This window comes from Rhinopithecus roxellana, chromosome 8 (genome assembly GCF_007565055.1).
Source record: "Rhinopithecus roxellana isolate Shanxi Qingling chromosome 8, ASM756505v1, whole genome shotgun sequence".
NCBI lineage: Eukaryota > Metazoa > Chordata > Mammalia > Primates > Cercopithecidae > Rhinopithecus > Rhinopithecus roxellana.
In genome coordinates, this window is record NC_044556.1 from 5,616,180 (window position 1) to 5,643,057 (window position 26,878).

The following is a 26,878-nucleotide window of genomic DNA, read 5'->3' on the forward strand; positions in this document are numbered from 1 at the left end:
GGAACTCTTGGACTCAAGCTATCCACCTGCCTCCCAAAGTGCTGGAAGGCCACCGAGCCCGCCTGGGATTAGCTTTGGAGGAGCATCCTCTGGGGTGCGTCCTATCCCCCATCCTCGCCCTTCCAGCCCTTCTGGCCACCTGAAACGCGGGCTAGACCGGATCCCACCTCTAAACCGCCCCCAAGTAAGGGCCCCACCCCTCGCCCACAGTTTCCTCCAGAGGCCAGGTTCTAACCTCATCTTTTTCTCTGAACCTGTTTCTGCATCCCGCTCCCTGAGCCAACCCCAGGCCCATCCGCACCCACGAAGAAGGAAACTGGAATTTCTGTGTTCGATCAGGTCCTACGTGGCTGAAACTCAAGTTCTGGAGCCCCACCCGGCCGGAGGCTCGGAGCGGAAGTAACGTCAGCGCGCCACCGCCATCTTTACCGGCTGTGGTTCCGCATGGTCAGTGCCATTTCGCCTTTATTCTGGTGGAATCCACCCGGGCTGTGGTGAGTTCCACCTGCTTGGGGGTCCTGGAGCTAGCAGGGGGGCGGCAAAGGAAGGACTGGGCGCGGTCGCCCAGGAGCCTGTCGGATCCGCTTTCTTTCACTGGCCCTCGGCCCTCGGGATGCGGCTTCTGGCCAGTTCGGAGAGGCCGCACACTTCATCTATCCCTGTCAGGAGCCCCGTTCGGAAGTGTGTTTGTCCTGCCTCCGCGGGGTGTTTTCTTGAGTGCTTTCATCCGCTGTGCTCCCCTCTTGAAAAGCTTGGAAAGCAACCTTTGTGTGTTTTTTTCTTTCCGAAAGGAAAAGGATTTCTACCTTTCTGGTGAGGTTGGCTCTGGCCCCGCAACCTTCCGCGTCCGGAACCTGGCTCTTCCGGCGTGTACCTGGTGAGCACCGGCAGAAAAATGGTTTCAAGAGGGCTGTGACTTCCATTCATGTGCTAAAAAATACCTCATCTGAGAATCTAGCGTTGCCTTGATGTCCTTTACTTTTTTTATTTTTATTTTTTGGAGTCTTATTCTGTCACCCACTCTGGAGTGCAGTGGCACGATGTTGGCTCACTGCAACTTTCACCTCCCAGGTTCAAGTGATTGTTAGATAAGAGTTTTAAATTTCTTTCTAAAGAATCAATATGTCAGTATGTTTAATTCTTTGCCATCTACTTTTAAACTTCCCCGTAAAGCAACCTTTTCCATCACCTGCTCCACCCTGACTCATTCTGATTTCCTGCTCCACCCTGACTCATTCTGATTACCTGCTCCAGCCAGACTCATTTCTATTATCTGCTCCGCCCTGAGTCATTTTCCACCCTGACTCTTCCCAATTTACTGGTCTGTTACAACCATTTTTCCCACCAAGCCACTCACCCCGTCACTCTCTTTAAATTAGCCAGTCGGAATTAGTTTAGCCTGTGGGGTCTAACCCTAGCCATAGGGGAACGACACAGCGGCAGGGGCCACATTCCTCAAGAATAAGAACCCCTTCCCCTCCCTTGTCCTGGTGTGCGTTCACCATTGCTCCATCTGTGAGGGCACACCCTTCTGTAGAAGTAAATTGCCTTGCTGAGAAAAAATTTTATATTCAAGTGCTATTTTTTTTGTGGCACTGAAACTTTATGTATAACATGATTCACCTGCCACAGCCTCCAAGTAGCTGGGATTCTGGGCGTGCACCACCACACCCAGCTAATTTTTTATATTTTTGGTAGAGACGGGGTTTCACCATGTTGGCCAGGCTAGTCTCGAGCTGCTGACCTCAAGTGATCCACTTGCCACTTATTTTTGAAACGTTACATTCAGCTGGAAAAAACATATAGTTGTTTAGGCTGTGCCTATTTTTGTATGTAAATATGAACACGTGTAGACTGTAAGCCTTTAGTTTTTTATTTTTATTTTCTTGCAGGTTATTTTTTTTTCTAGTTGTTACCAGCTGCAAGCCTTTCTACTTAAGAAAGCCCAGCCAGACGCGCTGGCTCACACCTATAATCGCAGCACTTTGGGAGGCAGAGGCAGGTAGATCACCTGAGGTCAGGAGGTCAAGACCAGCCTGGCCAACATGGTAAAACCCTGTCTCTACTAAAAATACAAAAATTAGCCGGGCGTGGTGGCGGGCCCCTGTAATCCCAGCTGTTGGAGATAAAAAAATAAAATGCTTGGTGCTGCAAAGTGAAACCAGCACTCAGGCAAAAGTTTTCTCAGCAACACAATTTACTTCTATAGAAGGGTAAGTCTCGGCCGGGCGCGGTGGCTCAAGCCTGTAATCCCAGCACTTTGGGAGGCCGAGACGGGCAGATCACGAGGTCAGGAGATCGAGACCATCCTAGCTAACATGGTGAAACTCCATCTCTACTAAAAATACAAAAAACTAGCCGGGCGAGGTGGCGGGCGCCTGTAGTCCCAGCTACTCGGGAGGCTGAGGCAGGAGAATGGCGTAAACCCGGGAGGCGGAGCTTGCAGTGAGCTGAGATCCGGCCACTACACTCCAGCCTGGGTGACAGAGCAAGACTCCGTCTCAAAAAAAAAGAAGGGTAAGTCTCATGGATGGAGTGATGGCAAGAGTACACCGCATAAGGGAGGGGAAGGGATTTTTATTTCTAACACAGGGTCCCTACCTCTGTGTCACCAGCCCCCCCATGGGTTGGGGTCGGACTGCACAATCTAAACTGACCCTATTGACTATTTGTGAATATTTTCCCCAAATAAGGAAGGGTAGAGTGATGTGTGAGTCACAATGGTGGGATGTGCGGTTTCCAAGAGTGGAATAGGTGCAGAATGGGTAGCCAAGGGAACAGAGGTGAGTTATTGCTTAGAGCTGACGGGAAGGTTGTTTACAGTAACTAGAGGCAAGGAGGCATGGAGAACCGGAAAGCTGAGTTTGAGAACAAAGAACAAGGAAGTTAACAAGCTGAACTTTTTTTTTTTTTTTTTTTTTTGGGATGGAGTCTCGCTCTGTCGCCCGGCCTGGAGTGCAGTGGCCGGATCTCAGCTCACTGCAAGCTCCGCCTCCCGGGTTTACCGCCATTCTCCTGCCTCAGCCTCCCTAGTAGCTGAGACTACAGGCGCCCGCCACCTCGCCCGGCTTGTTTTTTGTATTTTTTAGTAGAGACGGGGTTTCACAGTGTTAACCAGGATGGTCTCGATTCCTGACCTCGTGATCCGCCCGTCTCGGCCTCCCAAAGTGCTGGGATTACAGGCTTGAGCCACCGCGCCCGGCCCACAAGCTGAACTTTTGAAGAGAAATTCAGAGAAATATATTGTATCTTACACAGCTTCCAGAGGCTGAGGCAGGAGAATCGCTTGAACCCGGGAGGCGGAGGTTGCATTGAGCCGAGATCCTGCCACTGCACTCCAGCCTGGGCGACAAGAGCGAAACTGTCTCAGAAAAAAGAAAAAAGGAAGGCCATAATACTGAACTATTCTCTTCATCTGAAGTTCTTAGGTCTGTACTTCCCCACAGCTTCAAAACAGGGGCCTCCAGGAACCAGGAAGAAAGGATGGAGGCTTTATTACACTGACACTAGAATTATTTATTATTATAATCAGAATATTTTTCTAGTATCACTGTAATAAGATATCTAGTATCTATATGATTTATTATTATTAAGAGCATGTTTGGACTAAGTGTAGTTTTTATATTTTTTTTCTGAAAAATTTGATCCTAAGGAAAGCTTAAACATCTGACATACCCAGTCTAGTAGATTTACTTAATTTTTTAGCATTGTGCTTTTTTTCTTTCTCCTTAGGCAAATCTTATGGTGAATAATTTGAGTGTAAATTGAGCATAAATTGTACATGCGATGCTTAACCGTTAAAAATACTTGGTAATGCAGCTCCTAAAAGGCACTGTCATACTAAAACCACAATGCCAGTATTTCACTTAAATAAAAAATAATGTCCTCTAATGTCTGCTTTGCATAATAAGTGAAGTTCTGCGCATTGATTCAACATATGCTCTTGGGTGTTTTTGGATCTAAGATCCATTCAAGAGTTTTACATTGCAATTGTTAGTGTCTTCAGTGTCTTTTTTACCTAGAAGTTATTATTGTCTATTATATTGACTTCCAGAGAGTCACACTCTCTTAGAAAGTCATACAATCAGATATTTCTGATTGGATTCTCATGGTGTGTGTAAATATTCCATTATGCCATGCGATTTCCTACAAACTTAGAATTGGGTCCAGAGGAGAAGCTGACAACCGTTGTTTGATAATGGGTGACAGTATGTACTTCATGCTTTGGAGACCAGAAAGTCTCAAATTACTCAGTTCTGCCTTAGTTACTTCATGTCCCATGATTAGTTGTGCATTCTCTATCATGCACTAGTGGCAAATCACAACCTCTTTCTCAAAAAAAAAACAAAAAACAGTTAATCTGCACAAGAGGACATGGATTGACTCTGGAATACCAGAGGGCTGTACTCTACATCTTCTGTTGCTGCATGCCAGAGTCTTCCAATAAATAACATGCTATTTAACATGGACATGTTGAGTATCATTGGGTCTGCTGGATTAGGTGGACCAAGTGCTTGGGAAGCTTGCGGTGCTGCCTGAAATTGCTCTTGCCTACAATTGAAACTAGAATCCTTACAGGTAACTGTGGGCTCCTTAAAGCACCTGCAAATGTATATGTTGCCTCCAACTCTAGTCTGGGTGACACAGCAAGACTAGAGTGCCATGCCATAATCATGGCTCACTGCAGCCTTGACTTCCTGGGCTCAGGTGATCCTCCCACCTCAGCTTCCTGAGTAGCCAGGATTACAGGCCTCCACTAATACACCTGGCTAAGTTTTTTTGTTTGTTTGTTTGATTTTTTGAGACAGAATCTCACTCTCACTCAGACTGGAGTGCAGTGGCACGATCTTGGTTCACTGCAACATCTGCCTCCCGCGTTGAAGCAATTCTCCTACCTCAGCCTCTGGAGTAGCTGGGACTACAGGTGCACGCCACCATGCCCAGCTAATTTTTGTATTTTCCGTAGAGACGGAGTTTCACCTTGTTGGCCAGGCTGGTCTCAAACTCCTGACCTCAAGTGATCTGCCCGCCTCGGCCTCCTAAAGAGCTGGGATTACAGGCATGAGCCACTGTCTGTGACTGGTTGTGTGTGTGGGGGTGTGTGTGTGTGCACGCGCAGACAGGTCTTGCCAGGTTCAGACAGGTTTTGTGTGTGCATGTGTGTACAGACAGGTCTTGCTGTGTTGCCCAGCCTGGTTTGGAACTCCTGGGCTCAAGTGATCTCCCACCGCAGCCTCAAGTTTTGGGATTACAGGCATGAACCACCACACCTTAATATTGTTCTCTGTAGTGGCTGTACTAATTTACATTCCCACTAACTGCATACAAGGATTAACTTTTCACCACATCCTCATCAGCATTTGTTATTCCCTGTCTTTTTTCGAAAAGCCACTCTAAATGAGGTGAGATGATATCTCATTGTGGTTATGTGTGATTTGTATTTCTCTGATGATTAGTGATGTTGAGCATTTTTTCATGTACCTGTTGGCCATTTGTATGTCTTTTTTTTTTTGAGAAACATCTATTCTGTCCTTTTGCCGATTTTTTTAATTGGATTTTTTTTCGTTATCAAGTTTGAGTTCCTTATATATTCTGATTATTAATCTGAGGTGGATAGTTTGTAAATATTTTCTCCCATACTGTAGATTGTCTGTTCACTTTGTTGATTGTTTCTTTTGCTGTGGAGAAGCTTTTTAGCTTGATGTAATCTGATATGTTTATTTTTGCTCTTGTTGCCTGTGCTTTTGAGGTCTTCCAAAGAAATCTTTATCCAGACCAATGTCCTGGATTGTTTCCCCAGTGTCTTCCTCTACTAGTTTTATAGTTTCAGGTGTTAAATGTAAGTCTTTAATCTGTTTTGACTTTATTTTTTTTATGCTGAGAGATGGCATCTAGTTTTATTCTGCGTATGGTTATTCAGTTTTCCCAGCAGCATTTATTGAAAAGACTATTATTTTCCCATTGTATGCTTTTGGTGCCTTTGTTGAAAATGAGTTGTCTGTAAATGTGTAGATTTGTATTTAGGTTCTCTGTTCTCCTCCATTGATTTGTGTGTGTGTGTGTGTGTGTGTGTGTGTGTGTGTGTGTGTGTGTGTGTGTGTTTAATGTCAGTATCATGCTGATTTGGTTATGATAGCTTTGCAGTATATTTTGAAGTCAGGCAGTGTGATGATTCCAGCTTTGTTCTTTTTGGTCAGTATTTCTTTGGCTGTTTGAAGTCTTTTGTGGTTGCATATAAATTTTAGGATTTTTTTTTCTATATTTGTGATGAATGTCATTGGTATTTTGATAAGGGTTTCTCTTAATTGTAAATTGCTTTGGGTAGTATTGTCATTTTAAGAATATTCTTCTAATCCAGAAGCATGGGATATCTTTCCATTTTTTTCTGTATCCTTTACAGTTTGTTTCATCAGTGTTTTACAGTTTTCCTTGTATAGCTCCTTCACACTTTTAGTTACTTTTTATTTTCTCTTTTTTTCATAGGTGGAGTCTCACTTTGTTGCCCAGGCTGGAGTACAGTGGTGCAATCGTAGCTCATGCAGCAGCCTTGAACTCCTGGGCTCAAGGGGTCCTCCTGCCTCAGCCTCTTTTGAGTAGCCGGATCTACGGGTGTATGCCATCATGCCTGGCTAATTTTTTTTTTTTTTTTTAATAGAGACCGAGCCGTGCCATGTTGCCCAGGCTGGTCTTGAACTGCTGGGCTTAAGCAATCCTCCCACCTCAGCCTCCCAGAATTCTGGGATTACAATTATGAGTCATCCTGCCTGGTGCTGGCATTTTATACTCTTTGCAGCTATTGTAAATGTGATTACTTCTTTGATTTCTTTTTTAGATTGTTCACCATTGGCGTATATAAATGCAACTGATTTTTTATATGTTGATTTTATGTCCTGAACCTTTACTGAATTTGTTTATCAGTTCTAACAGGTTTTTGGTGGAGTCTTTAGGTTTTTCTAAAGATAAGATTGTGTCAGCTGAGCATGGTGGCTCATGCCTGTAATCCAGCACTGTAGGAGGTCAAAGCAAGAGGATCACTTGAAATCAGGAGTTCAAGGCCAACCTGGGTAATATATTGAGGACCCCTCTGCCCCTAATCTCTAAAAAAGAAAAAAAAAAGAAAAGTTAGCATTGTCACACATGCCTGTGGTTCTAGCTATTCGGGAGGCTGAGGCAGGAGTATCGCTTGAGCCCAGGAGATCAAGGCTGCAATGAGCTGTGATCACAGCTGCACTCCAGCCTGGGCAACAGAGGGAGACCCTGTTTCTAAGGAGAAAAAGGTCATGTCATTGGCAAACAAGGCTAATTTGACTTCTTTTTTAGTTGGGATGCCCTTTATTTGTTTCTCTTGCCTAATTGCTGTGGCTAGAACTTCTAGTGTTATGTTGAATAAAAGTGGTAAAACTGGACATCCTTGTTCATTCAAGATCTCAGAGGAAAAACTTTCAGTTTTTCCCTGTTCAGTATGATGTTGGATGTGGGTTTGTCATATATGGCCTTGTTATTTTGAGGTATATTCCTTCTATACACAGTTTGTTGGGGACTTTTGTCAAAAAGGGATATTGAATTTTATTGAATGGTGTTTCAGCATCTGTGGAAATCTCATATGGTTTTTGTTCTTGGTTCTGTTAATTTGGTATGTCACATTTATTGATTTGCATATGTTGAACCATCCTTGTATTTCTAGGATGAATTTCACTTGATTGTGGTGAATTATTTTCTTAATGCATTGAATTTGGTTTGCTAGTATTTTGGTGAGAATTTTTGCAGGTATGTTCATCAGTGATATTGGCCTGTATTTTGTTGTTGTTGTTGTTGTTGTGCTCTTGTCTGGGTTTTGATATGAGAATAATGCTCACTTCGTAGACTAAGTTTGGAAATATTCTCTCCTCTTCAATTTTTTTTGAGGAGTTCAAGTAGTGTTGCTATTAGTTCTTTAAGTTTTTGGTAGGATTTAGCAGTGAAGCCATCAGGTCTTGGGCTTTTCTTTCACGGGATTCATTTTGTTATGGCTTCAATCTTGTTATTGGTGTGTTGAGGTTTTCTGTTTCTTCGTGGTTCGATCTTGGTAGTTGTACGCGCCCAAGAATTTGTCCATTTCTTCCAGGCTTTTCAGTTTGTCGGCATATAGTTTTTCACAATAGTTTCTAATGATTGGTTGTATTTCTGTGGTTTCTGTTCTGTTTTCTTTTTCATTTTTTATTTTTTGGTCATTTTTTTCCTCTTAGTGTAGCTGAAGGTTGATTTTGTTTATCTTTTCAAGTAATCAACTTTACGTTGTATTGATCTTCTGTATTGTTTTTTATTCTCAATTTTGTTTATTTTGGCTCTGGTCTTTATTCTTTTGTTCTACTAATTTTGAATCTGGTTTGTTTTTGCTTTTCTAGTATCTTAAGGGGTATCATTAAGTTGGTTTTTTTTTTTTTAATTTTTCTCCTTTTTTCTGTACCTGTTTATTGCCATAAACTTCTCCGCTAGTACTACTTTTATCCCATAGATGTTGGTTTGTCAACGTACCAAAACCAAAACAATGTTCCATTGTGTAATGTTTTTGTTTTTTGGGGACGGAGCTTTGTTCTTGTTGCCCAGGCTGGAGTGCAATAGTGCGATCTTGGCTCACTACAACCTCTGCCTCCCAGGTTCAAGCGATTCTCCTGCTTCAGCCTCCCAGGTAGCTGGGATTACAGGCATGTGCCACTATGCCTAATTTTGTATTTTTAGTAGAGACGGGATTTCTCCATGTTGGTCAGGCTGGTCTCGAACTCCTGACCTCCGGTGATCACCTGCCTTGGCCTCCTAAAATGTTGGAATTACAGGCATGAGCCACAGCCTTGGTCTCCCAAAATGTTGGGATTACAGGCATGAGCCATAGCACCCAGCCTCTTAAATTCTTTTGGTTTTTTTTTTTCTTTTCTTTTCTTTTTTTTTAGACAAGCTCTCTCTCTCTGTCACCTAGCCTGGAGTGCAGTGGTACGATCATGGCTTACTGCAGCCTCTACCTCCCATGCTTGAAGCAATCCTCCCACCTCAGTCTCCCGAGTAGGTGAGGTGCATGCCACCACACCTGGCTACTTTTTGTACTTTTTAGTAGAGACAGGTTTTCATCATGTTGCCCAGGCTGGTCTTGAACTCCTGAGTTCAAGCCATCTGCCTGTGTCAGCCTCCCAAAATGATTTCCTTTCTTTATAATTTCCCTAGGTCACTGCCTCCTTTTCAGCACTAGATGGAATCTTAAACCCATGTTTGCTTCTGTTCTAGCAAACAGTCAAGAATACTGCCCATCCAGAATTGGGGAGTCCCAAAGGGCATATCCAGCGATGTGGGAAGGCTGGCTGTGTGTTCTGCCCAGGGACCTGTGTAGCATACCCCTACCGTATGTTGTACCTGAACAGCCACTCTGATTTGACTTCTCCTTTGGCCAAGTTAGAAAACAGCGTTTCCAGGGCTGGCGATGGTAGTCCTGCCTCCCTTCTTTGTCCCTGGATGTCGTCAGGGATGTTTCTCCCTTCAGACACTTGGGATGCTTCCTGTAGGTTGAGACAGGGAGGGACTGATCTTTTACCAGGAAACCTAGGATGGTGGAGAAGGTGGTTGTCCACCTTGATCTCAGTTTTTTCCAGTGTAGAAACTGTGAATTGGTAGAAATTTTCCACATTCTTGGTGCTGGGCAGATTAAGGAGAAAGGTGTCGTGGATATGGAAATTTGATTCTCTTACCATCTCCTTGGAGTTTTTTCACTTCTTTGTAGCCACAGAAACCCTCTTTTTTTTTTTTTTTTTTTTTTTTTTTTTTTTTTTAAATAAGACAGAGTCTTGCTCTGTCCCCAGGCTGGAGTGCAGTGGTGCGATCTTGGCTCACTGCAACCTCCACCTCCCAGGTTCAAGATTCTCCAACCTTAGCCTCCTGAGTAGCTGGGACTTCAGGCACACGCCACCACACCCAGCTAATGTTTGTATTTTCAGTAGAAACAGGGTTTCACCATGTTGGCCAGGATGTTCTTGATTTCTTGACCTTGTGATCCACCCGCCTCAGCCTCCCAAAGTGCTGCAATTACAGGTATGAGCCACCGCCAGCTACTTGGGAAGCTGAGGCAGGAGAATCATTTGAATCACACAAGAGAATTCATACTAGCAGAGAAATTGAAATGAATGACATGAAAATGAGATTGTCTTTCCATGTGTCTTACTGTCCGTGACGGCTTGTGGCCTCTCAATTTCTGTGGTTGAAAAGTTTAATTGCTTTTAAAATTCCCCTAAGTAGAATTTTCCCTATATTGTATGTAGTAAGAACAGCATGGGAGAGGAGTGAGGCCTGGAAAAGTGGACCGTGCAGTGGATGTTAGGATGTTATATTTAATCCCCATGGTAAATACAGAGAAAATATCAATAGAATATACACAAAATGAGAAGAAAAAAATACGTCACTACAAAAAAAATTAACAGAAAAAGCAGTAATTTCGAAAATGACGGACAAAAAAGCTATAAGACACACAGAAAACAACAGTGGCAAAGTAAGTCTTTTTTATTGGTAATTATATGAAGGGTTTATGAGTTAACTTCTCCAATCTAAGGTCGTAATTTGGCAAAATGGATTAAAATACACAATCCAACTGTATATTTTCTTTCACTGTTTGTTTTGTTTTGGTTTTTTGTTTGTTTATTTGTTTTTGAGATGCAGTCTCACTCTGTCGCCCAGGCTGGAGTGCAATGGTGAGATCTCGGTTCACTGCAACCTCCACCTTCTGAGTTCAAGCAATTCTCCCTGCGTCAGTATCCCGAGTAACTGGGATTACAGGTGCCCACCATGACGCCCAGCTAATTTTTGTATTTTTAGTAGAGAAAGGGTTTCACCTTGTTGACCAGGCTGGTCTCGAACTCCTGACCTCAGGTGATCCACCTGCCCAGGCTTTCCAAAGTGCTGGGATTACAGGTGTGAGCTACCACGCCCAGCTGTCCTTCACTTTAGATCTAAAGACAAAAAAGGTTGAAAGTTAAATAATGGAAAAAGATAATTCCATGCAAATAGTACCCTAAAGAGAACTTGGCTGGATGCACTAATATCAGACAAAGTAAACTTGAAGTCAAAAGCTGATAGAAGAGACAGTGAATGACAGTATATATTGATAGAAGGTAAAATCAAGAAGATAAAAAAAGTATAAACATATGTATCATACATCAGAGCCTAAAATACATGAAGTAAATATTGGCAAAATTAAAGGGAAAAATAGACAGTTCTGCATAACAATTGGAGACCTCAATATACCACTTTCAATTTAATAGGTAGGACAGCCACCCATAATATCAAAAAGGAAAGAGGACAAGTACTATATACCAGTTGGCTCTAACAGGCACAACCCACCCAACAACAGAAGAGAACACGTTTTCCTCAAGCATATGTGGAATAGTTTCCAGGAGAAACCATATGTTAGTCCACACAAGTCTTAATGAAATGTGAAAGACTGAAATGCAAAGTACCATTTCCAAACACATAGAATGAAACAAGAAGTGAAAAGCAGAAGGAAAACTGGAAAATTCACAAATATGTTTGTTTGTTTGTTTTTGTTTGTTTATTGGTTTTTGAAATGGAGTTTTGCTCTTGTTGCCCAGGCTGGTGTGCAGTTCCGCGACCTCGGCTCACCACAACCTCTGCCTCCCGAGTTCAAGTGATTTTCCCACCTTAGCCTCCTGAGTGGCTGGGATTACAGGCATGCGCCACCACCACACCCAGCTAATTTTTTGTATTTTTAGTACAGACAAGGTTTCTCCATGTTGGTCAGGCTGGTCTCTAACTCCCGACCTCAGGTAATCCTCCCGCCTTGGCCTCCCAAAGTGCTGGGATTACAGGCATGAGCCACCAAGCCCAGCCCACAAATATGTTTTATTATAAGCAGCACACTCCTTACCAACCAATGGGTGAAGCAAGAAACCACAAGGGAAAGTAGAAAACATCTTGAGAAAAATGAAAACGAAGACATGGCGTACCAAAATGTATGAGATGTTGCTGTGGTCTAAATTTTTGTCTCCTCAGACTTGCATATGTTGACACCTTAACTCCCAAAGTGATTGTATTAGGAGCTGGGAACTTGGGGACGTGATGAGGTCATGAGGGCTCTGCAGAATGGGATTATCCCCTCACGGAAGATACCCCAAAGAGATCCCATGCCACTTCTGTATGTGGTTACTTCAAGAAGATGGCTGTCTGTGAACCAGGAAAAGGGCCTTCACCTGATACTGAATCTGACTGTACCTTGGTCTTTGACCTAATCTCCAGAACTGGGAGAAATAAATTTATGTTGTTTATTAACCACCAGTCTGGTGTTCTGTTATAGCAGCCTGAATGGACAGATACAGTGAAAGCAGTGCTAGGAGGGAAATTCATAGCAGTAGCTACTCAAATTCAAAAAGAAGAAAGATCTCAAAGATTGAGGAATTTTTCACAGGATTCAGTTTAAAAAGAAGAGTGCTGGAAATGATGTAAATTAAATAACATGAGTTAAGCAAAAAGTTTCAATATCCAGCTACAAGGCATTCGAGAATGAGAGAATAGAAAAAGCAAATGGGAAATTACTGAAAGAAGTAATGAGATTGTTTTTTTTTTTGAGATGGAGTCTCACATTGTCACCCAGGCTGGAGTGGAATGGTACAATCTCCACTCACTGCAGCCTCCACCCCTCCGCTTCCCGGGTTCAAGTGATTCTCCTGCCTCGGTCTCCTGAGTAGCTGGGAATACAGGCACGTGCTACCACACCGAGCTAATTTTTTTGTATTTTTAGTAGAGATGGGGTTTCAGCATGTTAGCCAGGATGTTCTCGATCTCCTAACCTTGTGATCCACCCGCCTTGGCCTCCCAGAGTGCTGGGGTTACAGGCGTGAGCCACTGCTCCCGACTGGTTTTGAACTTCTGACCTCAGGTGATCCACCTGCATCAGCCTCCCAAAGTGCTGGGATTACAGGTGTGAGCCACCACACCCGGCCCTGAGAAACTTTTCAAAAACAGCAGAAACCCAGAAGTCCTTAGATCACATATATGATTACATTCATGAGCTAAACAGTGCAAGAAATGTACAAGATAATGTTGGAATGTTCCGTCTCAGGAAAAAAAAAAGAAAAAAGAACAACAGATACAGTGGTGGAGGTTGCAGTGAGCAGAGATCATGCTACTGCACTCCAGCCTGGGTGACAAGAGTGAGACTCTGTCTCAAAAAAAAAAAAAAGATCTACACAACCAGTGTGATGATTTTTGGAATGTCAGGAACATTGAGGGCTATATTTTGGAAGTGAACAGGAAGGAGAATTTATGCAGTCTGGAGGCCGCGAGTGATTCTAGCTATTTTTTCTTTTTTCTTTATTGAGACAGAGTCTTGCTCTGTCACCCAGGCTGGAGTGCAGTGGCGAAATCTTGGCTCACTGCAAGCTCCTCCTCCAAGGTTCACGCCATTCTCCTGCCTCAGCCTCCCGAGTAGCTGGGACTACAGGCACCCGCCACCACGCCTGGCTAACTTTTTTTTTTTCTTTTTTTTGTATTTTTAGTAGAGACGAGATTTCACCATGTTAGTCAGGAGGATCTCGATCTCCTGACCTCGTGATCCACCCGCCTCGGCCTCCCAAAGTGCTGGGATTACAGGCGTGAGCCACCGCGCCCGGCCAATTCTGGCTGTTTTTTCAAATTGGCATAGAGATAAGGCAATTATCTACATTAGTTGTCTACCCAGTGCCAACTGTTGTGCTCATTCTTTTCAGTGAAGATACTACATTTAGAACAACAGCTGGCCAGGCCCGGTGGCTCACACCTGTAATCCCAGCACCTTGGGAGGACAAGGCGGGCAAATCACTTGAGGTCAGGAGTTCAAGACCAGCCTAGCCCATATGGTGAAACCCCATCTTTACTAAAAATACAAAACTTAGCCACTCGTGGTGGCATGCGCTGTAGTCCCACCTACTGGGAAGGCTAAGGCAGGAGAATCGCTTGAACCCGGGAGGTGGAGGTTGCAGTGAGCCAAGATTGCACCACTGCACTCCAGCCTGGGTAACAGAGTGAGACTCTGCCCCCCGCCCCCAAGTAAAAAGGACAACAGCTACAATTGGGGTGACCATGTGATTAAGTTTACGGTAGTCCAGTCATTCTCCAAGATCCATGTGACTTCTGCACAAGGCGGAGTAGTGTGTTTAATGATAATGAAGATGTGGTGAGTTTCATGACCCTGGGGTCTTTCAAGTCCTTTATAGTGACATTATTCTTTGCAGTTCCACAGGAAGGTTTTACTTCTAGTTTATTATCTTAGGGGATGGGGAATTCCGAATGCCTTCAGTTTTCATTTTCTACCATAATGTTCCTCGCCTTACTACTCAGCCAATTTTAGGGATGCTGCTAGTACCCAAAAATTCATGTATTTCAATTATATATTCAGGAACTGGGGAAATAATGATGGAATGGGTCCATAGTTCCAGTGGGACCTCAGTAAGTACAAATGTGTTAAGTCACCATCTGCCACCTGACTACCATAAGCTTCCACTTTCGTAGTGGCCCACAGTGGTCTTTTGGGTCCCCAGAATATGGCGTCAGCTCAGGGCCACTCTGTTTATTGTCTATATTTTCTTTTCTTTTCTTTTTTCTTTTTTTTTTTTTTTTTTTTTTTTTGAGATGGAGTCTCACTGTCTCCCAGGCTAGAGAGCAGTGGCGTGATCTTGGCTCACTGCAACCTCCACCTCCCAGGTTCAAACGATTCTCCTGCCTCAGCCTCCCCAGTAGCTGGGACTGCAGGTGCATGCTGCCAAGCTCAGCTAATTTTTTTTTTTTTTTTTTTTGAGACGGAGTCTCGCTCTGTCGCCCAGGCTGGAGTGCAGTGGCCAGATCTCAGCTCACTGCAAGCTCCGCCTCCCAGGTTTACGCCATTCTCCTGCCTCAGCCTCCCGAGTAGCTGGGACTACAGGCGCCCGCCACCACGCCCAGCTAGTTTTTTGTATTTTTTAGTAGAGACGGGGTTTCACTGTGTTAGCCAGGATGGTCTCGATCTCCTGACCTCGTGATCCGCCCGTCTCGGCCTCCCAAAGTGCTGGGATTACAGGCTTGAGCCACCGCGCCCGGCCTAAGCTCAGCTAATTTTTTTGTATTTTTAGTAGAGACAGGGTTTCATCGTGTTAGCCAGGATGGTCTCGATCTCCTGACCTGTGATCCATCACCTCAGCCTCCCAAAGTGCTGGGATTACAGGCACGAGCCACTGCACCCTGCTCTATTTTCTTTTTTTCTGAGATGGAGCCTCACTCTATGTCCCAGGCTGGAACACAGTGGCGTGATCTCGGCTCACTGCAACCTCTGCCTCCCGGGATCAAGCAATTCTCCTGCCTCAGCCTCCTGAATAGCTGGGATTACAGTCATGTGCTACCATGCCCGGCTAATTTTTGTATTTTTAGCAGAGACGGGATTTTGCTGTGTTGGCCAGGCTGGTCTTGAACTCCTGACCTCAGGTGATCTGCCTGCCTCAGCCTCCCAAAGTACTGAGATTACACTTGTGAGCCACTGCGCTTGGCCATCTTTTGAATATTTTAAATTCTGTTCTTCAGTCATCTTAGGTACATAATGAAGTTATCAATAACACATGGCTGGTGACTGCTGAATTATTCTGTGCAGGTCTGAACTGTCTTCTGGTCATACTAGGGGGTAACAGTATCCACAGGAGATCAGGCTCTAGGGTCAAATATCAGACCAATTACTAGAATTATTTGAATGTAGGTTTTTTTCAGTATTAAATAGAGGTAATGGGCCAGGCACGGTGGCTCATGCTTATTATCCCAGCACTTTGGGAGGCCAAGGTGGGAGGATTGTTTGAGCCCAGGAGTTTGCAACCAGGTTAGGCAACCTGGTGAAACCCTGTCTCTACTAAAAATACAAAAAAGTAGCTGGACCCAGTGGCGTGCACCTGTAGTCCCAGCTACTTTGGGGGCTGAAGTGGGAGAATCACTTAAGGATGGGAGTTCAAGACCAGCCTGGCCAACATGGCGAAACCCTGTCTCTAAAATTAGCCAGGCATTGGCCAGGCACGGTTGGGAGGCCGAGGCGGGCGGATCACTAGGTCAGGAGATCGAGACCGTCCTGGCTAACACGGTGAAACCCCGTCTCTACTAAAAATACAAAAAAATTAGCCGGGCGTGGTGGCGGGCGCCTGTAGTCCCAGCTACCCGGGAGGCTGAGGCAGGAGAATGGCATGAACACGGGGCGGAGCTTGCAGTCAGCGGATATCATGCCACTGCGCTCCAGCCTGGGCGACAGAGCAAGACTCTGTCTAAAAAATAAATAAATAAATAAATAAAAATTAGCCAGGCATCGTTGTGCATACCTGTAATCCCAGCTACTCAGGAGGCTGAGGCCTGATAATCGCTTGAACCTGGGAGGCGGAGGGTGCAGTGAGTCAAGATCATGCCACTGCACTTTAGCCTGGGCAACAGTAAGACTCTGTCTCAAAATAACAATAATAATACTAATAATAAAATAAGGCTTGATGATATACACCTGTGGTCCCAGCTATTCAGGAGGCTGAGGTGGGAGCGATCACTTGAACCCGGAAGGTCTAGGCTACAGAGTGCTGTGATTGTGCCATTGCACTTAAACCCGGGCAACAGAGTGAGACCCTATCTCGATAGATAGGTTCATAGATAGATAGAGGTAATGATAGCTATTGGGAAGGATGGTTATGATGATTGAGCACGTATATATAAAGCTACCAGAGCTGCTTCTGACACACTAATCCTCAGTAAATATCAGTTGCTGTTATTAATGCTATCATTACTGAGTGGTGATACCAAGTGTATGGTTTTTGGTGGCTTTCTTTTTTTTTTTTTTTTTTTTTTGAGACGGAGTCTCGCTCTGTCACCCAAGCTGGAGTGCAGTGGCCAGATCTCAGCTCACTGCAAGCTCCGCCTCCCGGGTTCACGCCATTCTCCTGCCTCAGCCTCCCGAGTAGCTGGGACTACAGGCGCCCGCCACCTCGCCCGGCTAGTTTTTTGTATTTTTTTTTTTTTTTTTTTGAGACGGAGTCTCGCTCTGTCGCCCAGGCTGGAGTGCTGTGGCCGGATCTCAGCTCACTGCAAGCTCCGCCTCCCGGGTTCACGCCATTCTCCTGTCTCAGCCTCCCGGGTAGCTGGGACTACAGGCGCCGCCACATCGCCCGGCTAGTTTTTTGTAGTTTTTAGTAGAGACGGGGTTTCAGCGTGTTAGCCAGGATGGTCTCGATCTCCTGACCTCGTGATCCGCCCGTCTCGGCCTCCCAAAGTGCTGGGATTACAGGCTTGAGCCACCGCGCCCGGCGAGTTTTTTGTATTTTTTTAGTAGAGACGGGGTTTCACCGTGTTAGCCAGGATGGTCTCGATCTCCTGACCTTGTGATCCGCCCGCCTCGGCCTCCCAAAGTGCTGGGATTACAGGCTTGAGCCACCGCGCCCGGCTGGTTTTTGGTGGCTTTCACATCTGTCACCTGCAGAGAGAAATCTCATGCTTAATATTCAGTGACTGATGTTTGATGCTTGTTATTTGATGATTGGTATGGACAGGACCTCAGATAACTCTATACAGAGAAGAATGGGATTGCCTCTATTCACCTAGATTCGTAAGCTGCCCTAAGGCGATCTTGGCATCAAGGAAGACAGCATTGAGGCACACCTCACCATCAGGTTCAGAGGATGTCAGCCATTGATTTGTCCCTTGGTAAGTCCTTGTTGATGCTCTTTTTCAGAGATTCTGCTTTAGGTCGCCCTCTACAACATAAGAGTCCAGTGAGCTGGGCCTGAACAGGCATGCTGCTTTTTTTTTTTTTTCTTCTTCTTCTAGATGGAATTTTGCTCTTGTTGCCCAGACTGGAGCGTAAAGGCGCGATCTTTCAGCTCACCACAACCTCCACCTCCTGGGTTCAAGCAGTTCTCCTGCCTCACCCGCCCAAGTCACTGGGACTACAGCCTAATTTTGTATTTTTAGTAGAGACGGGGTTTCTCCACGTTGGTCAGGCTGGTCTTGAACTCCCAACCTCAGGTGATTTGCCCGCTTCGGCCTCCCAAAGTATTGGGATTACAGGCATCAGCCACCGCGCCCGGCCGCTGCTAGTTCTTTTACAAGGAATTGAAGTGAGACACAGAATGCTGTTTTATTTTATTTATGTTTATTTATTTATTGAGACAGAATCTTGCTCTGTCACCGAGGCTGGAGTGCAGTGGTGTAATCTCGGCTCACTGCAACCTCCGCCTCCTGGATTCAAGCAATTCTCTTGCCTCAGCTTCTCAAGTAGCTGGGACCACAAGCACGCATCACCTTGCCCAGCTAATTTTTTTTGTTTGTTTGTTCTGAGACGGAGTCTCACTCTGTCACCCAGGCTGAAGTGCAGTTGCATGATCTCAACTCATTGCAACCTCAACTTCCCAGGTTCAAGCAATTCTCTGCCTCACCCTCCTGTAATTTTTTTTTTTTTTTTTTTTTTTAGTGGAGATGGGGTTTTGCCATGTTGGCCAGGCTGCTCTTGAATGCCTGACCTCAAGTGATTTGCCCGCCTTGGCCTCCCAGAATGTTGGGATTACAGGCATGAGCCACTGTGCCCAGCCAGGATGCTGTTTTAGAATTCAGCCCTGGTTCGTGTGCCTTAGGAAATGCTACATAAGCTTCGTGGGTGTTACTACTATGGGCAGATAGAGAGTCACATTTTTCAGGGTGTAAGTTTTCTTGTAAAATGAAACTATTACCCTTTACCCAACAGGCAGCTCGGCCCACATCTGCTTTTCTGGGTCTAGCTGACACAGGACTACTATGGCATTTCGTGGCAGTGTTGTGTGTGTGCAGTTTTCTCGAGTGTGCAGGAATATATGGGAATTTCAAGCTAGGATGGAATGACTTCTAGGCATGAGAATGTGGGAAGGATGGGCAGCTCTGGCTTCTCAATGCCTTCTTACTTGTCCACTAGGGTTTTTTTCCAGAGAACCAGTCTGCCCTTTTGAAGAAGAGACGAAGGTAGAAAGGATGGTGGAGGACTACCTGGCAAATTCTTATCAGGTAAACAGAAAATGTACGATTGTACAAAATGACATACTTGCATCCAATAGACACATTTCCTTCTAGATAGACTCATCTCCAGAGTTGTCTTAAGCAAATGAAGCCTTACTCAAGGACTGAGTCCCCAGATGAATTTCCCCAGGAAATGAAATCTCCTATACATAAAGTGTTAACTTGAAAATCATCCTGGTAACTTAGTAATTGCTACTTAAGCATGACTTTCTTTTTTTTTTTTTTTTTTTTTTTTTTTTTTTTTTTTTTTTTTTTTTTTTTTTTTGAGACGGAGTCTCGCTCTGTCACCCAGGCTGGAGTGCAGTGGCCGGATCTCAGCTCACTGCAAGCTCCGTCTCCCGGGTTCACGCCATTCTCCTGCCTCAGCCTCCCGAGTAGCTGGGACTACAGGCGCCCGCCATCTCGCCCGGCTAGTTTTTTGTATTTTTTAGTAGAGACGGGGTTTCACCGTGTAGACCAGGATGGTCTCGATCTCCTGACCTCGTGATCCGCCCGTCTCGGCCTCCCAAAGTGCTGGGATTACAGGCTTGAGCCACCGCGCCCGGCCTTTTTTTTTTTTTTTTTTTTTGGGAGACGGAGTCTTGCTCTGTCGCCCAGGCTGGAGTGCAGTGGCCGGATCTCAGCTCACTGCAAGCTCCGCCTCCCGGGTTTACGCCATTCTCCTGCCTCAGCCTCCCGAGTAGCTGGGACTACAGGCGCCCGCCACCTCGCCCGGCTAGTTTTTTGTATTTTTTTTTTTTTAATAGAGACGGGGTTTCACCGTGTTAGCCAGGATGGTCTCGATCTCCTGACCTTGTGATCCGCCCGTCTCGGCCTCCCAAAGTGCTGGGATTACAGGCTTGAGCCACCGCGCCCGGCCGATTTAAGCATGACTTTCATGGTGCCAACTGCATCTTTCTTACATCGCTGGGTGGGGTGACAGGTGATAAGGCAGATGAAAGTGTCCTTTTATCAAATAATTTATTTACTCATCAGCATTTATCAGGTATCTGCAGTGTGCTCAGGAGTGTGCTGCATAGAGACCAATGGGACAGAAGAGCTCCTAACCTGGTTGTGCTGAGATAAAGTGTAAGCAGTGTGCAGTGGCTCATGCCTGTAATTCCACCTACTCAAAAGGCTGGGGTGGGAGGAGCACTTCAGCCCAGGAGATGGAAGCTGCAGTAAGCAGCAATTGTGCCTCGGCAACACAGTGGGACCCTGTCTTTATATATAAACAAACAAACAGATTGGATAGATAGATGCTAGACAGATAAAAATTTATGTTTAGGAAGTAGTGTTCTAGTCAAAAATAAAAATTCTAAAATTTAAAAATTAAAAATAAATAGATCAGACAAAAAAGATTTTAAAAAATTTTTATGAAGTGCTGTTCGGATGGGCAAGGTGGCTCACGCCTATAATCTCAGCATTTTGGGAGGTCAAGGTGGGCAGATCACCGGAGGTCAGAAGTTTGAGACCAGCCTGACCAATGTGGTGCAACCCCATCTCTGCTAAAAGTACAAAAATTAGCCAGGCATGGTGTTGTGTGCCTGTAATCCCAGCTACCTGGGAGGCTGAGGCATGAGAATCACTTGAACTTAGGAGGTGGAGGTTCTACTGAGCCGAGATTGCGCCATTGCCCTCCAGCCTGAGCTGAAAGAACAAAACTCTGTCACACACACACAAAAGGCTGTTCAAGGCATATGCCTGTAGGTCAACCTTGAGTGTTTAGACACAAGAGCTCCTGAGACATTAAACCCTGGAGTAGGTAATGGGAGATGTGAGAACCACGTATAAGTGAGTATAAGGTTCCCCTTCCTCATTCTCCACTGAGCACTGGTGGAAGTGTTCATTGGCTCAAACCAGCATGTGTTTGATGATTTAGGATTCAGTGATGTTTGATGATGTGGCTGTGGAGTTCACGCCAGAGGAGTGGGTTTTACTGGACACAACTCAGAAATACCTCTACAGAGATGTGATGCTGGAGAACTACATGAACCTGGCCTCTGTGGGTAAGACTAACATCATTTTGATTGGCGTGGTAGCCTGCACCTGTAGTCCCAGATACTTGGGAGGCTGAGGTGGGAGAATCGCTGGAGCTTGGGAGTTTGATACTAGCATTGGCAACACTGTGAAACCTCATCTCTAAAAAAAAAAATCCTAAAAATAAAGACTAGGCCGGTCACGGTGGTTCACGCCTGTAATCCCAGCACTTTGGAAGGCCGAGGTGGGCAGATCACGAGGTCAGGAAATCAAGACCAGCCTGGCTAACACGGTGAAACCTTGTCTCTACTAAAAATGCAAAAAATTAGCCAGGCACGGTGGCACACGCCTGTAGTCCCAGTTACTCGGGAGGCTGAGGCAATAGAATCACGTGAACCCGGGAGGCGGAGGTTGCAGTGAGCTGAAACTGCGCCACTGCACTCCAGCCTGGGCGACAGTGAGACTTCAACTCAAAAAAAAAAAAAAAAAGATTTTTAAAGATCCACTTTTCCTCAGAAGATTTAAGCTATTTTTCTCAGACTTTCAGATTATCTCTTTTATTTTCCATCTAGTCAAACGAAACTACCTGTTCTGTTTTTTGTTTGTTTTTTTTTAGACGGAGTCTTGCTCTGTCACCCAGGCTGGAGTACAGTGACGCTATCTCTACTCACTGCAAGCTCCGCCTCCCGGGTTCTTGCCATTCTCCTGTCTCAGCCTCTCGTAGCTGTTCTGTTTTTCTGTTAAGTTTATTATTTTGATATTTGCTCTTTATCCTGATCTTTCCTACTTTCCTTTCCTCATAATCTTCTCTTCCTGTTCCCCATCAGTTGTAGTTTTCGCAGAAACAGTTTGTAATAAACTATCTAAACACATCAGTTATGTAATAAACCCCACATCCTTAATAGCCAAATTTTTGACATACCAAAATCCTCAAGGTTCTTTTGCTTTTATTTTCTTTTTCCTTTTTTCTTTTCTTTTTTTTTTTTTTTGAGATGGAGTCTCATTCTGTTACCCAGGCTGGAGTTCAGTGGTTTGATTTCGGCTCACTGCAGCTTCCACCTCTTGGGTTCAAGTGGTTCCCCTGCCACAGCCTCCCGAGTAGCTGGGACTACAGGCACGCACCAACATGCCCGGCTAATTTTTTTTTTTTTTTTTTTTTTTTTTAATATTTCAGTAGAGATGGGGTTTCACCATGTTGGTCAGGATGGTCTCGATCTCTTGACCTTGTGATCCACCCGCCTCAGCTTCCCAAAGTGCTGAGATTACAGCCGTGAGCCACCGTGCCTGGCCTGTGGCTTTTATTTTCTTACTGTGTTTAATTTGAAAACAAGGACAAATGAGTCATTTTAAACTAACACATTTCTTCTCTAAACCCTTAGATTTCTTTTTCTGCTTAACTTCAGAATGGGAAATACAACCTAGAACGAAACGGTCATCACTTCAGCAGGGTTTTTTGAAGAATCAAATATTCACTGGCATACAAATGGTAAGATTCATGAGTGATGTTTCTTTTTTTCTTCTTCTTTTTTTTTTTTTTTTTTTTTTAGACAGAGTCTTGCTCTGTTGCCCAGGCTGGAGTGCAGTGGCCGGATCTCAGCTCACTGCAAGCTCCACCTCCCGGGTTCACGCCATTCTCCTGCCTCAGCCTCCAGAGTAGCTGGGACTACAGGCCACATCGCCTGGCTAGTTTTTTGTATTTTTAGTAGAGACGGGATTTCACCGAGTTAGCCAGGATGGTCTCGATCTCCTGACCTCGTGATCCGCCCGTCTTGGCCTCCCAAAGTGCTGGGATTACAGGCTTGAGCCACCGCGCCCGGCCTTTTTCTTCTTTTTTTATTGAGATGGAGTCTCGCTCTGCCAGGCTGAAGTGCAGTGGCACCATCTCAGCTCACTGCAACCTCCAACTCCCAGGTTCAAGCGATTTTCTCACCTCAGCCTCCCAAGTAGCTGGAACTAAAGGTGTGCACCACCACACCCAGCTAATTTATTGTATTTTTAGTAGAGACAGGGTTTCACTGTGTTATCCAAGATGGTCTTGATCTGACCTCGTGATCCGCCTGCCTCGACCTCCCAAAGTACTGGGATTATAGGCGTGAGCCACCGTGCCAGGCCATGAGGGATATTTCTTAATTTCCTCTCTCAGAAAAGATGGAGAATTCCATTCTAGAAAATCAGCCCAGTTAGTGGTGTGGTTTACATCTGTAATCCCAGCTACTTGGGAGGCTGAGGTGGGAGCATCATTTGAGCCCAGGAGTTCAAGACCAGCCTAGGCAGTATAGCAAGATCCCATCTCTGATTTTAAAAAGAGCCTGGATGTGGTGGTTCATGTCTGTAATCTCAATATTTTAGGAGGCAAAGGTAGGTGGATCACTTGAGGTCAGGAGTTTGAGACAGGCCTGGCCGGCATGGTGAAACTCCATCTCCACTAAAAATAACAAAATTAGCTGCATGTGGTGGTGGGCACCTGTCATCCCAGTTACTCTAGAAGCTGAGGCAGGACAATCACTTACTCAGAGGCACAGGTTGCATTGAGCCAAGACTGTACCACTGCATTCCAGCCCAGGTGACCGAGTGAGACTCTGTCTCAAAAAAAAAAAGGGGGGGAAGTCAGAAAAGAAAGTGAGTCCTGTAATCCCAGCATTTTGGGTTGCCGAGGTGGGTGGATCACTTCGAGACCAGCCTGACCAACATGGTGAAATTCTATCTCTACTAAAAATATAAAATTAGCCAGGTTTGGTGGCGGGCACCTGTAATCCCAGTTACCTGGGAGGCTGTAGCAGAATTGCTTAAACCTGGGAGGTGGAGTTTGCAGTGAAAAAGAAACAGCACAAATGAGAGATACTTGAGAGAGAAGTAGCCTACACCCTTGAGGGAGCAGGGTCTCTGGAGAGAGAGTCTGAATGTGGTGAATTTTGTGATGTTCCATACCTGTATAACTTGTCACTTCAAAATACCCACAAGTACACATTCCCACATATGTAACTAGACATTGACGATTTAAACAGTTTCATGAAAATCTACACAATTTGACTGGTTGCAATGGCTGACGCCTGTAATCCCAACACTTGGGGAAGCTGAGGCAGGAGAATTGCTTGAGTCTAGGAGATCAAGACCAGCCTGGGCAACAGGGAGACCCTGTCTCTACAAAAAAAACAAAAAGTTAGCCAGGCATGTTGGCATGCGTCTGTAATCCAAGCTCCTCGGGGGACTGAGGCAGGATGATGGCTTGAGCCTGGGTGATTAAGGCTGCAATGAGCTGTGATTGTGCCATGGTACACAGCCTGGGTGACAGAGTGAGACCTTGTCTTAAGCCACCCCCAACAATCAAAAAAAGACAGTGTTTTGTTTGTTTGTTTGTTTGTGTTGAACAATTAGAGCCAGTGGCATAGAATTCTGGCAAGAAATCAAGAGGGCAGAAAATGAGACTATGGAAGAAAAATTGTAAAAATTATATTTATCTAAGTAGGCTGACTTGGCAGCTCATGGTTGTAATCTCAGCAGTTTGGGAGGCTGAGACGGGGGGTTTCTTGAAGAGTTTGAGACCAGCCAAGGCTACATAGCAAGACCCTGTCTCTATAAAAATAAATTGAGGCCGGGCACAGTTGCTCACGCCTATAATCCCAGCACTTTGGGAGGCTGAGGTGGGCGGATCACAAGGTCAGGAGTTTGGCCGGGCGCGGTGGCTCAAGCCTGTAATCCCAGCACTTTGGGAGGCCGAGACGGGCGGATCACGAGGTCAGGAGATCGAGACCATCCAGGCTAACACGGTGAAACCCCGTCTCTACTAAAAATACAAAAACTAGCCGGGCGAGGTGGCGGGCACCTGTAGTCCCAGCTACTAGGGAGGCTGAGGCAGGAGAATGGCGTAAACCCAGGAGGCGGAGCTTGCAGTGAGCTGAGATCCGGCCACTGCACTCCAGTCCGGGCGACAGAGCGAGACTCCGCCTCAAAAAAAAAAAAAAAAAAAAAAAAAAAGGTCAGGAGTTTGAGAACACTCTGGCCAACACGGTGAAATCCCATTTATAGTAAAAATACAAAAATTAGCTGGGTGTGGTTGCACATACTACTCGGGAGGCCGAGGCAGAAGAACCACTTGAATCCAGCAGGTGGAGGTTGCAGTGAGCTGAAATTGTGACAGTTCACTCCAGCCAAAGTGAGACTCCATCTCAAAAATAAATAAATAAATAAATAAAAAGATTGGCCAGGCATGATGGTGCATGCCTATAGTCCTAGCTACACAGGAATCTAAGGCAGGATGGTCACTTGAACCCAGCCAGGCATTTGAGGTTACAGTGAGCCATGATCACAGCAGTGCACTAAAGCCCAGGCAATGGAGCAAAACCCCAACTCTGAACAAAGTAAAACATGCCGTGCATGGTGGGTCACGCCTGTAATCTTACCTCTTTGGGAGGCTGAGGCAGGCAGTTCACCTGAACTCAGGAGTTTGAGACCAGCCTGGGCAACTTGGCAAAACCCATGTCTACAAAAAAATAGAAAAATTACCCGGTGCGGTAGTGCACAACTGTATTTCCAGCTACTTGAGTGGCTGAGGCATCAGGATCACTTGAGCCTGGGAGGTGGAGGTTGCAGTTAGCAGAGATTGTACCACTGTACTGCAGGCTGGGAGATAGAAGAAGACTCTGTCTCAAAAAAAAAAAAAAAGAAAATTAAACATTAAAAAGTAAAATAATAATTGTCATCAAAATAATGTTTATGTGTTCAGATGGGTGAAATCTCTTTATATGTCTGAAAATGTTTTAAATCCTTTATCCCCTCCTCAGCAGACAAGAAGCTACAGTGGATGGAAACTTTGTGAGAATTGTGGAGAGGTCTTCAGTGAACAGTTTTGCCTTAAGACACACATGAGAGCTCAGAATGGAGGGAACACTTCTGAGGGTAATTGTTACGGAAAAGACGTCCTCAGTGTGCACAAGGAAACCTCTATTGGACAGGAACTTTCCAAATTTAATCCATGTGGAAAAGTCTTCACCCTAACTCCAGGTCTTGCTGTACATCTTGAAATTCTCAATGGAAGACAACCATACAAATGTAAGGAATGTGGAAAAGGCTTTAAGTATTTTGCGAGCCTTGATAATCACATGGGAATCCACATTGGAGAGAAACTCTGTGAATTTCAGGAATGTGAGAGAGCTATCACACCTTCCTCACACCTAAAGCAGTGTGTAACAGTTCATACTGGAAGGAAATCCGAAAAGACTAAGAATTGTGGGAAATCCTTCAGTAATTTTTCTCAACTTTCTGCACATACGAAAACTCATAAAGGAGAGAAGTCCTTTGAATGTAAAGAATGTGGAAGATCCTTTAGAAATTCCTCATCCTTTAATGTTCACATTCAGATTCACACTGGAATAAAACCACACAAATGTACGGAATGTGGGAAAGCCTTCACTAGATCGACTCACCTTACTCAACATGTAAGAACTCACACTGGAATAAAACCCTATGAATGTAAGGAATGTGGCCAAGCCTTCACTCAATACACAGGCCTTGCTATACACATACGAAATCACACTGGAGAGAAACCCTATCAGTGTAAGGAATGTGGGAAAGCCTTCAATAGATCTTCAACCCTTACTCAACATAGAAGAATTCACACAGGAGAGAAGCCTTATGAATGTGTTGAATGTGGGAAGACCTTCATTACTTCTTCCCATCGTAGTAAACATTTGAAAACTCACAGTGGAGAAAGGTAAACGCAAGATACGTGGGAAGGCTTTTCTGTATTACCCCTAATGTTCACCTGCGAACTCATACCAGAGAGAAACCCCTCGTATGTAAAGAATGTGGGAAAGCAGACCGGGCGCAGTGGCTCACGCCCGTAATCCCAGCACTTTGGGAGGCCAAGGGGGGCGGATCACGAGGT

At 45.0% G+C, this 26,878-nt stretch overlaps 1 protein-coding gene across 3 annotated transcripts; it reads left to right on the top strand.

Moving 5' to 3' along the window:
* ZNF562 (zinc finger protein 562) lies at window positions 1–26,878 on the top strand. 3 transcript variants are annotated; one of them, XM_030936613.1, is made up of 7 exons: window positions 2–494; window positions 792–877; window positions 17,541–17,694; window positions 18,935–19,023; window positions 20,897–21,023; window positions 22,374–22,480; window positions 25,776–26,878. In XM_030936613.1, the coding sequence occupies exons 3-7, from the start codon at window positions 17,670–17,672 to the stop codon at window positions 26,706–26,708; spliced, it is 1,281 nt and encodes a 426-aa protein (XP_030792473.1). In that variant the 5' UTR covers window positions 2–494; window positions 792–877; window positions 17,541–17,669; the 3' UTR covers window positions 26,709–26,878. The 3 variants fall into 3 exon arrangements, with proteins under 3 accessions (XP_010372107.1, XP_030792473.1, XP_010372105.1); XM_010373805.2 differs by lacking the exon at window positions 792–877 and having other exon boundaries at window positions 1–494; window positions 17,593–17,694; XM_010373803.2 differs by lacking the exon at window positions 792–877.

Excerpts from the sequence above, each read along its gene's own strand:
- ZNF562 (XM_010373805.2), top strand. The coding sequence starts at position 17,670 with ATGTCAGCCATTGATTTGTCCCTTG. Across the intron at positions 19,024-20,896 it reads ACCTGGCAAATTCTTATCAG|GATTCAGTGATGTTTGATGA; the intron begins GTAAACAGAAAA and ends TTGATGATTTAG. Across the intron at positions 21,024-22,373 it reads CATGAACCTGGCCTCTGTGG|ATTTCTTTTTCTGCTTAACT; the intron begins GTAAGACTAACA and ends CTAAACCCTTAG.